Source organism: Mauremys reevesii, linkage group 8 (genome assembly GCF_016161935.1).
Source record: "Mauremys reevesii isolate NIE-2019 linkage group 8, ASM1616193v1, whole genome shotgun sequence".
In the NCBI taxonomy this organism is placed as follows: domain Eukaryota; kingdom Metazoa; phylum Chordata; order Testudines; family Geoemydidae; genus Mauremys; species Mauremys reevesii.
This window is the reverse complement of record NC_052630.1, coordinates 55,873,520-55,888,182: the sequence shown is the minus strand read 5'-3', so window position 1 is coordinate 55,888,182 and position 14,663 is coordinate 55,873,520. Positions and strand designations below refer to the sequence as shown.

Sequence of the window (14,663 nt, the reverse complement as noted above, 5' to 3'; positions counted from 1 at the left end):
TGCTAATGTGTATAGCTGTCATTATAATAATTTAATTGGGTTTCCTATTTGTTCAGCCCATGATATAGTATTACCTCCTAAACTCCTCAACTGAAAGTTGAGGACTTTATATTAAAAACTGTGAGGCCTGCAATGCAAACACAAATAAGACTGCTGTCCTGGGGAAAAGAGGGGTTAGGAGTGGGTAAGCAGACAAGTTATTCAAAGGGTTTTTAAAACTCTTTACAGCAGTTATTCCCGTTTGGTGTTTTTCTTATACATGCATTTTAGAGTTCTCTGCTTCAGCCAAAGTAAGTGAGAAACTGCAGCCATCTTTATTGCTGTTAGCCAACTTAAAAACTATACCACAGGAGCCAGACAATGTAGATGAGGTATAGTAGCCAAACAGAGAAAAAACTTGGATATTCATGGCAATGGTTGCTGGATATATTTGTGAACATGTATATGTATATATTACTGTTTAGCTGTGCAATAATTATTCAGACTCTTACATTCTGATTTGCGTAACTAGGAACTGTGTTTTTATTTATGCATTACTAATTGCAGGGATGCACTTCCCTGAGACCATTACCTTACTGAAATGAAATATAGCAAACTACTGGGTTTTCATGTCCCTTTTGAAAGAGATGTGAGCTAATGATGTTTCTGTTTTTGTTAGCACTACGATGCCATAATGAGGTACATTAGTCAGCCACCTCTTCTGCTTGATGTTCATATTCACAAACCAATGCTAAATGCTCGGACCTGGATGGATTCTTTGCTTGCATTCTTCCCAGGCTTGCAGGTAAGGTTTCTAAAACCTCCAGTCCCCAGATCACATTAAATGGACTTACTAATAATTGTTCGTAAAAACAGATATGAAAAATACATAATATAGCTGTTGTCATTTAGGCTCAGTAATTTAACTTTTAAAAATGTTATCTGATGTGGAAGAGGGATTTGTTTGCCTTCGCTTTCTCTGCTGGTTATATTAAATCATGCAGCCATCAAATTATTTCCAAGTTTGTACTGGCTGTTAAGAGGGAAAACTGTCTGAACGTTCATACCCTTTCATTATCTACCTGGCTCTGCTTCTTTTACCTCTTAACTCCTTGAAGATCATGTAAAATGCTTGACTTAACTTCTGCAGACAACTATTAGAGTTTTTTTTTTAAATTCATATGCAAATCATTTTTAGGGGAGAAAAAACTAAACTCCTGCAAGAGTGGAGCAAGATAATTCTCTTCTCTCTCTCCCCCCCCTTTTCATTTAACTCTCAACTATAGAGATCCCTTTTCTTCTTAGGATATAGTTCTTAGTTGCCAAGCTCACAGTTTACTGATTTTGTTACCCAAATTCAAAGTGGTAACCAAAAGGTTTCAAGGCATATCAGATGCTCAACTTCCATTTCTAGCAGTCTAAAATATATACCTGGCCACCCTACTCATGGGTCTTAAGGCTTCCTGTTAATATTTCTGTCTTACCTTTGTCATTGGCTCCCTTCATTATATCTCCTCTCCTCCTCCCCACCCCGCATGTATATGCTACAGATGTTTGTCATTAGTTCCCTTGCCTGTCTTTCCTCCATGACCTACTGCATAGTCTTCCAGATTAAATGACTTTGCAACTGGTAGCAGTGTTGATTTTCAAAACAACCCCACTCCCATCTTTTTCAGATCGTTCTGAGTGTTCATTGTGGAATCTCTGAAACATAAGTTTCCTGCTTGTATTTCTTCCCTCTATTTAGAATAAATCTTTGTAAGAATACATTTTGTATGGATGAATAAAAAGAATAGTCTCTTGTTCCAGGATTTACTTACAACCAGACTCAGAAGGCTGGTATTATGATTGCATGAGAAGTTCATTCTGCAGCCCGCTAGGGCTTTACAATCATATGAGCCACTCTGAATTCCCAAGGGGCTTTAAATATCTGATTGAGAATCTGTCCTCAGAGCTTTCAAAAGCAATTCTGGTAGCAAAATTTGAACTGAAGGGAATGGGTCCATTCAAGTCCTGGGCTACAGATGCATTTTGTAACATCTGTCACAAACCTGGGCAAATTCCCTTTTAAACCAGGATTTCAGTCTGAGTATGATCCTGTCCTCTTTCCCGCAAGTCAGTTATGATTGCTGTGAAATAGTAGTCTCTTAAGGGTTGCAGTCACTCATATGTTTCCTATCCCATGCTAAATAGAAAAACATAAAGCAGATTATACACTGAAACAAAGGATCATGATTTACTATATTATTGTCTATGCTGGCAATGTATACAGTCTTGTACAGCTATCATGCCTGACTTTTATGTATTCATTGTTATTGTTCTTGATTTGTAGGTATTGAAAGGTGACATTAGACCTGCTATTGAAACTCATGAGATGTTATATCAGGTGATAAAAAAGCATAACTTTCTTCCTGAGGTAAGGTGGAAGGTTATGTAAACTAATTGTGATCTCAGTTCAAGTAATACTAGACATAATGTATAACTTAAAAAAAAAAAAAAGATGGTACAAACTCACATGCACAACAGGAGTGGTGTTCTGGATAAGAAACATTTTTCCCTGAGATATTGTAACTACCAATAGTGGGAAACAATTGTTATATAACAGATAAGTGATAATGAATAAATTTTATTTTTTAAACTGACCTTGGATCACTTCACACTAGTATATAAAGTTTACATAACATTGATATGAAACTATCTTCTTGGTGATGTAATGGCTTTATGCTATTAAATCACGCTGACTTTTCATTTCCTTCTGTTTCTTGGCCAAGTGAAGCCTGAATCCATTGGAGAAGTAACATGTTCAGGGCCATATTTGCATCGAGCCTCTGAAAACGTACCTACGGATATTGTGTTGAGCCTGAAAACAAGTTAATTGTGTACACAAAAGCCGGTTTGCCCGTGTACAGTCATTACTGCAACATTTGCATAGGAACTTAAAAATTTGGTCCTTGGTCTTCAGTGGACAGAGGCTATCTTGTTTTTCTGGTACTCATTCGATTGCTGACTAGTTGCTGTAGTATTCATACCATAGGTGGCTGCTTGCCTGTTCTAGCATTCAGAGATAAGTCGCAGTTTTGTTTTGTTTTTAACATAGTCAGACCTGCCTATTCTGGATTTATACCTTTGCTACACATGAAGGATGAATAACTTTGAATGTCTGACTTTATCCCAGCTACATGAATCCAGAATAGAGCAGAATAAATCAAATGGGTGCATAGGGCCTGATTTTGAACTCTGTCTTTACTCTGAAGTAACGCCATTGCCTGACTTATACTGGTGTATGTAAGATCAGAATCAGGCCTGTCATCAGAGAATATTTTTTTCAGAAAGTAATCTTCTAACTGTTGACAGGAATCCTAGAGCAAATTTGGATAGGGGCTTTTCATAATTAGAAATGGAAATAAATGAGAAAGGAGTAGAGCTTGTTGATCAGGACTTGCTCCCTTCTGCCTATTTGTTTTGAAATCTAAAATAATAATTCACTGTCTATATATTTTTATGCCTCCATTTATTTATCTCTATTCTTTCTTCCTCAGGCTTTCACAACAGACTTCAGGGTTCATTGGGCTCAGCACCCTTTAAGACCAGAATTTGCAGAAAGCACCTATTTCTTGTATAAAGTAAGACCCCTTTCTTCATCGCTTTGGCTTTTTGACACTTGGTACTAAGGTTTGGATTTTATTGGTGCTGTGTCCCAAACTGGACCCCAATTCGTCCATTGGTGCCAGAGTTAAATGCTTATGGCATGCAAGCCAGATGTAGGCACTCTTTGTTGTTGGGAAATGTCTTCAGAGTTTTGTTTTATAAGAGAAGGATTTTCAAAGGTACAAAGGAGCCCAGCCCCTTCAGATTCAGTAACAGTTGGGTGCCTGAGGCCCAGATTTGTAAAGGTATTTAGGCACTGCAAGGCCTAAGTCTTACTTTCAAATATCTTTAAAAATCTGGGCGTAACTCCCTTGTCTTCCTTTGATTGTCCCAGCATAGTATAGTTTGTCCATGTAGTGTAAATGGTAATGCACTATATTTGAAAGGAACTTTCTCTTCTGCATATGGCTCTTCTCTTTTGAAACAATGACACTACATTTAATGGATGTGTAAAAAAAGGCAACATACCAGAAACTAATGCATAGCAAGTAGTTCTAAAAAACCAGCTATACATTTTACATGACATCTAAGTATTGTGCAACTTTTCTAAAAATAGGCTACTGGGGACCCTTACTACCTAGAAGTAGGAAAAACGCTCATTGAAAATTTAAACAAATATGCTAGAGTACCTTGTGGATTTGCTGCAATGAAGGATGTTCGTACTGGAAGCCATGAGGACAGGTAAGTGTGTAGTGATTTTTAAGTTTATTAGAAAATATAAAAGGAGTCTGATTAACTTATTTTTATGTGTATTGAGATTAATTGAATTTTGGATAGGTGCTGATGGTGTATTCTGTGTTCATCTAAATAAACCAACCCTCAGATTATGCATATTTGATTTGATGTTAATGGAATATCTGTAGTCTAATTGGCCTTAAACACTTTTAAAATTCATAGCCTTAAATTATAACCTTTCTGTATTAAAGTGAAGACAGCCTATTCTGATATTTTCTGTATAGATCTTTTTAATAAAACTTGACAATGGTTAAGTAGATTAAATTTGAAGCATATTTCATATTTGAAAAATGTTGACTTTGGAATTCTCAAGCAGTATATTATTATTGTAACACCACTTTTCCATTGAACTTCTTGAACTGTTATTTCCCTCTGTAAACACAGAGGGAAATATCCTCCTATTGGAATTCTGCAGTAGTTGCAGCACTCAAGCAGGGCTAATAAGCTCAAAAGTTATCATTAAGGCTGCAGATTTGTCACAGCCTTTTTTTTAATTAAACACAGAGCAGCCTCGGTAAATTTTAGAACAGCTTGTAAAAGCTGCGTCCCCTACCTGAGCCCTGACACTGTGGGTTGTGAAGGGAGGACCCTGTCACTTTCTTGAGCCCCCTTCCCAGGATGGATCATCATTGGGAAGGTGGAATGCAGCCTGGATGTTGGAGCTTCCCCTAAGGAGAGCAGCCACAGGGGACACGCAGGGCTGAACGGTACCTCCCCCTGCCCTCTCTGGGCTCTGCTCTATGCCCAGGCTCAGGTTTAGCACAACCCAGTGCTGCTATTCAGCTCAGTCAAATGCGGCCTGGCCGCCCTGCTTCCCTCCTTTCTCTTCATCATGACATAAAGGCAGCTGAGCTAAACCTGAGCAGTGCTGGGACTGCGTGTGCCAGGTTACAATGCAGAGTGGGGAGCTGAGCCCAGCCACCCCAGGGCAGGATCTCTAGCTGTGGGGAAGTCACAGAAAAACAGGAATATGACCCTGTTTGACTTTTTTCCCCACCATGACAAACCTGCAATGCTAAGTATCATTAACTGTTTGGAAATGGAGTATCCTGAGCATTTGTTTTACTGCCACTCTGGGAAATTGTACTGTTCTTAAGGCTATCTTCTCTCTCTCCCCCCTCCTTTGCCCCATAGAATGGATTCTTTCTTCCTGGCTGAGATGTTTAAATACCTTTACCTGCTCTTTGCTGATAAGGAAGACATGGTTTTCGATATAGAAGATTATATCTTCACTACAGAGGCTCATCTATTGCCTCTTTGGCTCTCTACTACAAACCAAACAATGTCTAAGAAAAATACAGTGAGTGACCTTTTTAAACTTCAGTCTATTTTTAATACCACTTTAATTGAAGTGTTTTTAGATGGAAAAATCAGGGTAAATGGTAAGTTTCAAAAATCTGACATTGCTTACAGATTTTAATACAAACTGTTTTATCATGACAGTAATTAGTGGCACCCATGAATATTGTCAGTTTTTTCCATGACCAAACCTGTTTTTAAGGTATTTATAACTCAACCATAAAACCTTGCTCCAGGCTGGAACTTGGCAGAAAGGTCACAGAACACACTTGCTTACAAAAAACAAACCAATAAAACCCTAATCGTCAAATAAATTAAATAAATAAATACATTTTCTTGTTTTGTGGAGCTCAGATTTATTTCCTCTTTAAAAATACTTTAACTGTTAGATTAAATTTGCCAAGTCATTTTTTATATTAAGGGAAAAGTAAAATGCAGAGTGAGCAAGTCTGCTGATCTAGGGTTTAGTACCTGGGAGGAAACCCAAGTTAGCTTTCCAGCTCTAGGGCCAGATCCTCAGCTGGTGTGAAATGTTGAAATCAGTAGAGCTATAGTTGAGCTCACTCAGGCTCTTAGAGCAGGGCTTCACTACCCGCTGATCCGGTGGGTAGTGATCGATGTATCAGGGGTCAATTTTATCACGTCTAGTGTAGCCATGATAAAATCGATCCCTGATTGCGCTCCCTGTCAACTCCGGAACTCCATCTTGCAAGAGGCGGAAGCGGAGTTGACGGGAGTGGCAACAGTCGACTCAGACTCTACTGGAAGTGGTCATGGTGATGTAGTCTAAACAGTACTTTTTCTTGCTGCTTTCCTTCTGAGAGACTGGTATTTCCAGTATCAGTAGCTCATCTGACAGGCTAAATAAACAGATGAGAAAGTGAACAGAGGATTATTTATCACCTAGGGATTCCCCCAATGTTAATCTGCCATTATTTTGACTTGAAGTGTGCTCACTCTTGGATAATTCTTAGTTAATCCATTACTTAGCATTTTCTTACTTATTTACACAGCAAGGCAATATGCACTATAAGGGTGAGACTTCTAAAGCACTCCAGGGTGTTGCGCACTAACTGGCCCAAGTGTGCATTAACGTAGTGCTGTTTGAAAGAGCACTATATTCATGTGTAATAGGGAAACTGTAGTTCATGACAGCAGACCAGTTAGTGTGCAACACATTGATGTGCTTTAGAAATCACACTCGCCCGCTGTGCATTGTAGACAAGACACTCAAGGTATGTTTATAATAAACATAATAAAAAACCCATGGCTGGCCTGGAGCCTGAACCACTACATTGCAATTTTATAGCCTGGCAGTCCAAGCCCCAAAAGTCTGTCTGAGGTTACCCAGGCTCTGAGACTTGGTGCCATGGGTTTTTTATCCCAGTAGAGATGTGTGTCAGATCAGTTGTGGGAAACTGAGGTCACAGACTTTTTTTGGCTGAGGGCTTTCTTCCTGGAGAACTTAGTAAATTCAAGAGAAGCTTCACAGCTATATTGAGTGAATTCAACATTGAAAATAAAGGAAATACTGCTCTAGGAACCTGAAGACCAATAATTTTGAGATTAGACTTGTAAAATAATTTGTAGTGTGCTATACAGAATTCATTAACGCCATTGCATGTTAACCTTCATTAACAAAAATTGGTCATGTTCCCTGATAGCTATCTGTGCTATTCATTGCTCCGCTGTCCTTTCCCTGGAAGTGCTGGCTGTCTCCAAAACCTTTCAGAAAAACAGGATAGTACCAATAAAAGATAAGCATGGATTTAAAAGGCACAGATCTTGTACAGGCAAGTCTCATCTTATGCGAGGGTTCCGTTCCGCGGTTAGCGCGTAAAGCGAAAACCATGTATAGTGAAACACTCATTGAGTTGAATGGTGGGCGGAATTGCCTGCACTACAGATGCAGTTTTTATATTATTGTTGTTCGTTTTTTTTCCCCCCTGTTTTTGCCGCCATGCAAAGCTGACTTCGCGCATGTTAAATGTGCCTAAGATGTGACTTGCCTGTATTATTAAAGCAAAACTTTTAAAATGAAGTTTATACTAATATTTGTAGAAACTCGAAGTTCTGTATAGTGAGTATATTGTGTCCTGTATAGAAGGCAGAATATTTCCTTGATGGTAGCTATGTCCAGCTGTTGGGGAGTATGAAGCCGGGCCTCCTAAAAATCAGTAAAAACTCTGAGGAAAATCAGGTCTAAGATGTGAAAGTAAATTCAATATAAGCACTGTTTTAAATTACTAAATACTGATAAAGTAGGGTTTCATTGAAACATCTCCATCAGTCTGAGTTACTAATATCTGACTAAGGCAAAGATAGAAAAAGATCCCATTTAAAGCAGATGTCAGGAGCTTTTCTATCAAGGAAGAAATTGTAAAATAGACACAAGGTTATTGAAACCAAAACACTGATCATTTTAGAATCAGTTTGATTGCAATGACTGGGAGGGGAAAAAGGAACATGTCTTAATGGGCTGCATTGCTTATCTTTATTCTAAGTACCATGCCACCACTTGAAATATCTGTGCCCTAGTGCATGATTAGCAAGGTGGCCTCCTCCTGTTTCACTATTTGATTTGATAGAAGACAGTGGGGGAACAGTTTTACTGGACCTTAGTTTGCAGACTTTTTTCCCTGTAGGTCATACTTCTAAGATATTACTCACTCAATTACTTAGTATGTAGCAACTTCTTCCAATAAAATAAGTAACAACTTTGTTATGCTATAGCAACTTGAATTTTTGTGGGTTTTTTTGGGGGGTGGGGGAGCCTTTTTATATGCCTTTAAATACTGGATCTTAGAGAATTATTAATTGTTGATAAATCTTAAATTACTTTTCTCACAAGTGTGTTGTAAATAGATAAGTATTATACTCATTTTACAGATGGGGAAACTGGGCTGTAGTGAAGTTAAATGACTTGCCTGGGATCACCCACCAAGTCATTTGCAGAGCCAGGAACAGATATCAAACTATTATGCACTTCTTATGCTATAGTAAAACAGCGGTATTTGCAAATAACCAGTCTCTTCCTTTCAAAGGAAAACAAATGTCATTTGATTTACAGTTAAGGTCTGATTTGAAATTAGTTGATATAGTTTTGCCACCCATAGCTTTACTTGACTGTTGCTATATGGATTGTGAGGAAGAGACTCTGGGGATTGTTCATATTGAAATCCATGAACAGGATGCTATATGTGGCAAAGTAACCTTATTTATTAATGTTTAGTTTTATGGTTTCTTTGTGTCAAGTCATCTTAGGCAGCTCAGAAATCAATAGAAGATATTTAACTGAACTGAGATGATCTCATGGAATATTCTTAAAAAATAAAAAAAAATCTGAGGCATGTCTATTGACATAAGACAGGAAATCCTAATAGCCTGGAGCTGCCACAGCAAAAATATAGACACTATTAACTTTACACCTAAAGCAAAAAACACAGTTTTCTCCTGTCAGAGAACAAGAAGTTACATAGGGTACCAGATGTTTGGTACGGTACGGCTTGAAATCACCACTTACCAGTAGAGGGCCTAATCCTTCAATTTCTGTAACTAGGGTTTGGGTTTTTTTATTTTATTTTTTTTTAATTCTGGACATTGTGGATGCAAAGATAACCTTCCAAATAGGAACCAAGGCAGGACTGCATTTGAGTCTTCAGCTACACACCTCTGGCGTCTTTGCTGCTGTTCATGTCTTTACCAAATTGCAGCAAAATAGAATCATGACCAGCATCATTTGTTCCATTCTGATTGGGAATGCTATGAAGACAGACAGGAGAGCTATTCAGAAAGAAAAATAATATAAAAATGGAGACTAGGGGACACTTGGAATGCTAAAGGCTTCAAACATTAACACTTAACATTTTATGCACATGCCAAGAAGCTAGCAAAAAAGCAGACAAGTCAAAGTCCTACTACTCCTCGCTAGTAATTGTAGTTATATGATATCTTCCTACCTTCAATGGTTATATGGTTTGTATGTATACAAGTAACCTTTGATGATGCAGTCTACTGTTTGATATTTTCTTTTGATAAGCAATTTAGAGTAATTGGGTTTCTTAATAGATAATCTGCTTTGTACATTATAGACAACAGAATACACGGAGCTGGATGACAGTAACTTTGAGTGGACATGTCCGAACACCCAGATTCTCTTCCCAAATGACCCTATGTATGCTCAGAGTATCCGTGAACCTTTGAAAAATGTGGTGGATAAGAGCTGTCCTAGGGGCGTTGCAAGAGTGTAAGATACATGTTTTATATCCTCCATCACTAGGAATGGCCAGAATATTGTCTGTCATTCAATTTATTAAAAAAAAAAGCCTTCCAATCCCCTCTGCATATGTTAGTCAGATATGCTTACTTTGTTCACAAGATAGTATTCCTTTTGGCCCTGCATAGGCAGTAAAGCTAGCTGCATTTCCTACCAGTGTTCAGCTAACTTCCAGCTGCAGTCGATTATGTAAGAGTAGAATGAGCTCAGCACGAGTTGCAGATCCTAAATTAGGATTGCAGTAGTGCCAATTAGGAAAAAAAATCAATTTGTAAACAGAGCAAAGAGGATCTGAAACCACTGAGAATAAATAAGAAAATTAACAGTTTCATTTCTATAGTTAACTGACTTTAAAGTCTTGTACTTTATTTTAGGTTGTTCTGTAAAATTTGGAAAAATCTGCCTTTATATGACTACTGTAATATTTATGCAGGTGAAAATTAAGGGCCGAGTAACAGTTGCATTATATGCATCTGATGCTCAGTCTGTTAGGAAAACTGGCTTTTCTGGTTTTATTAAAATTCATTACCAAGATGCTGAACATTTAGAAATGATATTGAAGGGTGCTGGCTCATACTTTAACCAGATTGCTGATGTATCAGTTTTACATTATCAGCATTGCACTGGAAAATGGTTGGGGGAGTTCTCAGCTTTTTAAAACAATTATAATTTTAGGGTAACATTTTACCAAGAGCTTTGTTTGCTAGAACTTTAATTTTCAGCTTGAGATAGTCCAGTGGAATGTTCATGCAGTGGAGGATAGGAATGGGTTCTGATGGCTGTGTATATATTATGTCTGTAGCTTTGTACACCTCTCATGTGTAAAACTGTTAGATAATTTTTTAACAAATGTTACCAGTATGAAATTTTGGTCATTACCATCTTTGGCAGAGAAGAGAGTTTTGGGAGTGGACCAAAACCGCCACTGAGAGCCAGGGATTTCATGGCCAGTAACCCTGAGCATTTGGAGATACTGAAGAAGATGGGAGTCAGTTTGATTCACCTCAAAGATGGAAGAGTACAATTAGTGCAGCACGCAATTCAGGTAAGACCCACATATATTTTGTAGAAATCTTGGCCCATTGAAATCAGTAGAAAAATTCCTAATGACTGCACTAGGAGCAGATTTCATCCCTTGGTTTCACTCTGCTTCCACAGTTTGGGTTGCTTAGCTTTAAAAAGGGACCTGCTGAAGCTTTCAGCATACCTTTTTGCCTTTCCTTTGTTGCTACGTGTGATAAATAATATTTTTTAATTGGTTTAATTTTTTTTGCCTCTTTTTCTTCAACTTTGTCTTGCAACTACGTGCCATTATCTCTACTTGTTACAACCAAGGCCCTATTTACGTTGCAGCGAAAGACTTGGATTGTGCAACACCTGCAGAAATTGAACTAAACATGAAAATGAATAATAAAATACAAATTCACATTTTAATCAGTAATCCTTGCATTTGTTTAATTGGGTATTACATGCAGTTTTTTGCTGTCTGAAAACTTAATTTTCAGTGTGCTACAGTTTTGCACTAAACTCATAACAGTATAATAGATTTTTTGGGGGGGGAGGGAAAGCTGCAGATTTTGGCAGCTTGGACATTTGTAGGGTGACCAGATGTCCCGATTTTATAGGGACAGTCCTGATATTTGGGGCTTTTTTTTTATATGGGCTTCTATTACCCCCCCAACCCTGTCCCGATTTCTCACACTTGCTATCTGGCCACCCTAGACATTTGGCACCTGAAGAATGTGGGAGAAGCATCTAAGCTTTACCAGCATAATCAGAGGTGCAGTTAAGTGTTATCAGCTATAGATTCAAAGTTAACCAGCCCTCCAGCAAAATTAAACAATTGTTTCAGGCTGTCTGCAGATTCAAGCTGACATCACTGCAAGAATTTGCATACATCACATTTGGAAAGTTTTCTTTGCTGCCATTAAGAATTAAAAACTTCATTTTAAAAATGAATAGGCAGGAGGGATAGCTCAGTGGGTTGAGCATTGGCCTGCTAAACCCAGGGTTGTGAGCTCAAGCCTTGAGGGGGCCATTTAGGGATCTGGGGTAAAAATCTGTCTGGGGATTGGTCCTGCTTTGAGCAGGGGGTTGGACTAGATGACCTCCTGAGGTCCTTTCCAACCCTGACAGTCTATGATTGTGAGGCACAATTTTGTGTTGGTTTCCTCAGCAGATTTGGCAGTCCCTGAATTGTAGAAGATATAGTGCCCTAATTAAAAGCTCATTGTAAGGTGAAGCTGGACTGAAAGAGAGAGCACTTGTTCTAACAAATCTAAAAATAGCACAGACAAGGGAAAAAATGAGTCATTTAGTTTTAAAAAAATCAATGTTTTGTTCAAACATGCTTTAGAGTAAAAAATGACTCCTTCAAACAGCATGATCATAAAATAATTACTAAATCATTTTAAATGTGCATTTCTAAAGCTCTAGTGTTTTATTTAGATTGGCATCAAGCTCTAAATAAAGCATAGTTCTTTATAATAGAACAAAAGTATCTTTTTCAAACAGTACAGTCTTGGTACTACATATGTATGTGACTGGATTTTTTTCATTTTAGTAAGAGGATGTAATATTTAAGACAACTATGAAGTGATCAAACTAATATTTAAGTCTCACAGCATCCCAGACCTGGATCACTATTTAATATAGTATTGGCACATTTGTAGAAGTGATGTAAATGCCATCAATAAATTGATATTTAAAAGAAGATTAATTTGATGTCTATTTAAGTCGGTGCACCTAATGTATCATAGTAGCCCAAGGCTACATTGAGGTGGATGGTTTCAAATACATTTTGAAATACTTTGCACTTGCTGTGTCATGGATTTAGAGTTTATAATCTTATACTTGGCTTTGGCAAAATTCACACAAGCCCCTAGTTTGGAGCATAAAAATTGTCAGGATTAGAGAAAGAAACCAGAATGCTATCAAAATAATTACCCACTTTTGTACAGTGAAAAATGTTAAAGGACACATGAAAGGTGCTGTACAAATACACAAGTATTGTAATTATCAGATGATATTCTTTGGAAATACTCTAGCAGTATGACAAATCCTAATGTTGGTCTACAGTGTCATCCAGAAATTTCTAATTGGTGGTGTTTCTAGTATGATTGTTTGACCAACTGTGCGACAGAGAAATAATTCTAACTTATTTCTACCTTTCACATTTTTATTTGATAAAGTATCAACAGTTTGACTCTCTCTGCAAACCATATTTTGTTTGAAGACTGCTTTAAAAGTAAGGATTTACCACTAATTCCAGATCAGCAAAATAGCACATTCATGTATTTTACACAATTAGGGTGACCAGATGTCCCGATTTTGGGGTCTTTTTCTTATATAGGCTCCTATTATCCTCCCCACCCCCATCCTGATTTTTCATACTTGCTGTCTGATCACCCTATACAAAAAAGTCAGTCAACTTGACCACCTATAAGAAGTAATAAAGGTAATAAAAGGTAATAATTGGAGATATACCAATCTCCTAGAGCTGGAAGGGACCTTGAAAAGTCATTGAGTTGAGTCCAGCCTCCTGCCTTCGCTAGCAGGACCAATTTTTGCCCCAGATCCCTAAATGGCCCCCTCAAGGATATTGAACTCACAACCCTGGGTTTAGCAGGCCAATGCTCAAACCACTGAGCTATCCCTCCCTGCTAAGTGTCTATTGCATTAGTGTTTGACACATGTTCTTTACAATAAGATAACTTTCTTTAGTTTAAATTTTAAACATAATTCTGTGTTACTGATAAAGAAAAATTAGATTTTTTTTTTTTAAAGAATTTTTGGTTTTAATAGTCTGTGCTGTTTAACTTTGGCATTTCTCAGATTGGACAATGAGAATCAAGTCGGTTCCCATTTTGTTTAGATTTGGCTTCAGGTTTTCTGCTGTAATACTTGGAAATAGACATAGCAGGAAAAGGTTTATTAGTTTAAAAACAACTATTTCCATTGCAATTTAAAAATAATCAAACTTGTATAAACTGGAGATTTGGAAAAAATGAAACTTGTGACAAATTTGATAGATGCTTAAAGTATAATTGTTACCAAAGAATTACATATAAAACAGCTGATGGACAGGTCATGGGCCTGTGGGAGCTAGACTTTAGAATGTAGTGCTCTCAATTGCTTTTTCCTTCTCAGCCTGGTTGATTGGCGGCAGTACTGACAGATTCTGGAAGAAGTCAGCTCTTTTTCCAGGAGGTGGGCTATAACACTGACCTTGGAGGAATTCACCAGTAACAGTAAAATTTTGGTTCTGCAAAATATTTAAGAAGCCACTTACCCTAATATCTTTACTCCTTAGGCAGCAAGTTCACTTGATGCTGAAGATGGTTTGCGATTCATGCAGGAAATGATTGAACTATCCAGTCAGCAACAAAAAGAGCAGCAGCTACCCCCTCGTGCTGTTCAAATTGTTTCCCACCCATTCTTTGGCAGGGTGGTATTGACAGCCGGGCCAGCACAATTTGGAATGGACCTATCCAAACACAACGTAGGGGTGTGTATAATGTGAAAATCTTTAGAACATATGATTTGCTCTTGAATTTTTTTTATTTGTGCTTTTTCTCTGTTGCATTGGTCTTAATTTTCTAGTATTACATTTATTTCAAAATACTCAGCTAGCTCTTTAATATAAATCTAATAGCTAGAAACACACAATCTAAAATTCTTTCTTCTGACTCAGACACTCTAGAGTTCAGTCTTTTTCTCCTTTGGC

The 14,663-nt window shown here is 37.7% G+C and overlaps 1 protein-coding gene across 6 annotated transcripts in view; it reads left to right on the top strand.

Moving 5' to 3' along the window:
- The window catches only part of EDEM3 (ER degradation enhancing alpha-mannosidase like protein 3), a 71,599-nt gene that overhangs the window by 19,665 nt on the left and 37,271 nt on the right, over positions 1 to 14,663 (top strand). For all 6 annotated transcript variants that reach the window (XR_005583668.1, XM_039484648.1, XM_039484649.1 and 3 more), the window contains exons 10-17: positions 659 to 784; positions 2,312 to 2,395; positions 3,519 to 3,602; positions 4,184 to 4,308; positions 5,497 to 5,662; positions 9,753 to 9,907; positions 10,829 to 10,982; positions 14,250 to 14,444. Coding sequence is in view for 5 of the 6 variants with exons in the window: in XM_039484648.1 (XP_039340582.1) it covers positions 659 to 784; positions 2,312 to 2,395; positions 3,519 to 3,602; positions 4,184 to 4,308; positions 5,497 to 5,662; positions 9,753 to 9,907; positions 10,829 to 10,982; positions 14,250 to 14,444 (1,089 nt within the window). In the remaining variant the exon portion in view is untranslated. The remainder of the gene's footprint in view (positions 1 to 658; positions 785 to 2,311; positions 2,396 to 3,518; positions 3,603 to 4,183; positions 4,309 to 5,496; positions 5,663 to 9,752; positions 9,908 to 10,828; positions 10,983 to 14,249; positions 14,445 to 14,663) is intronic.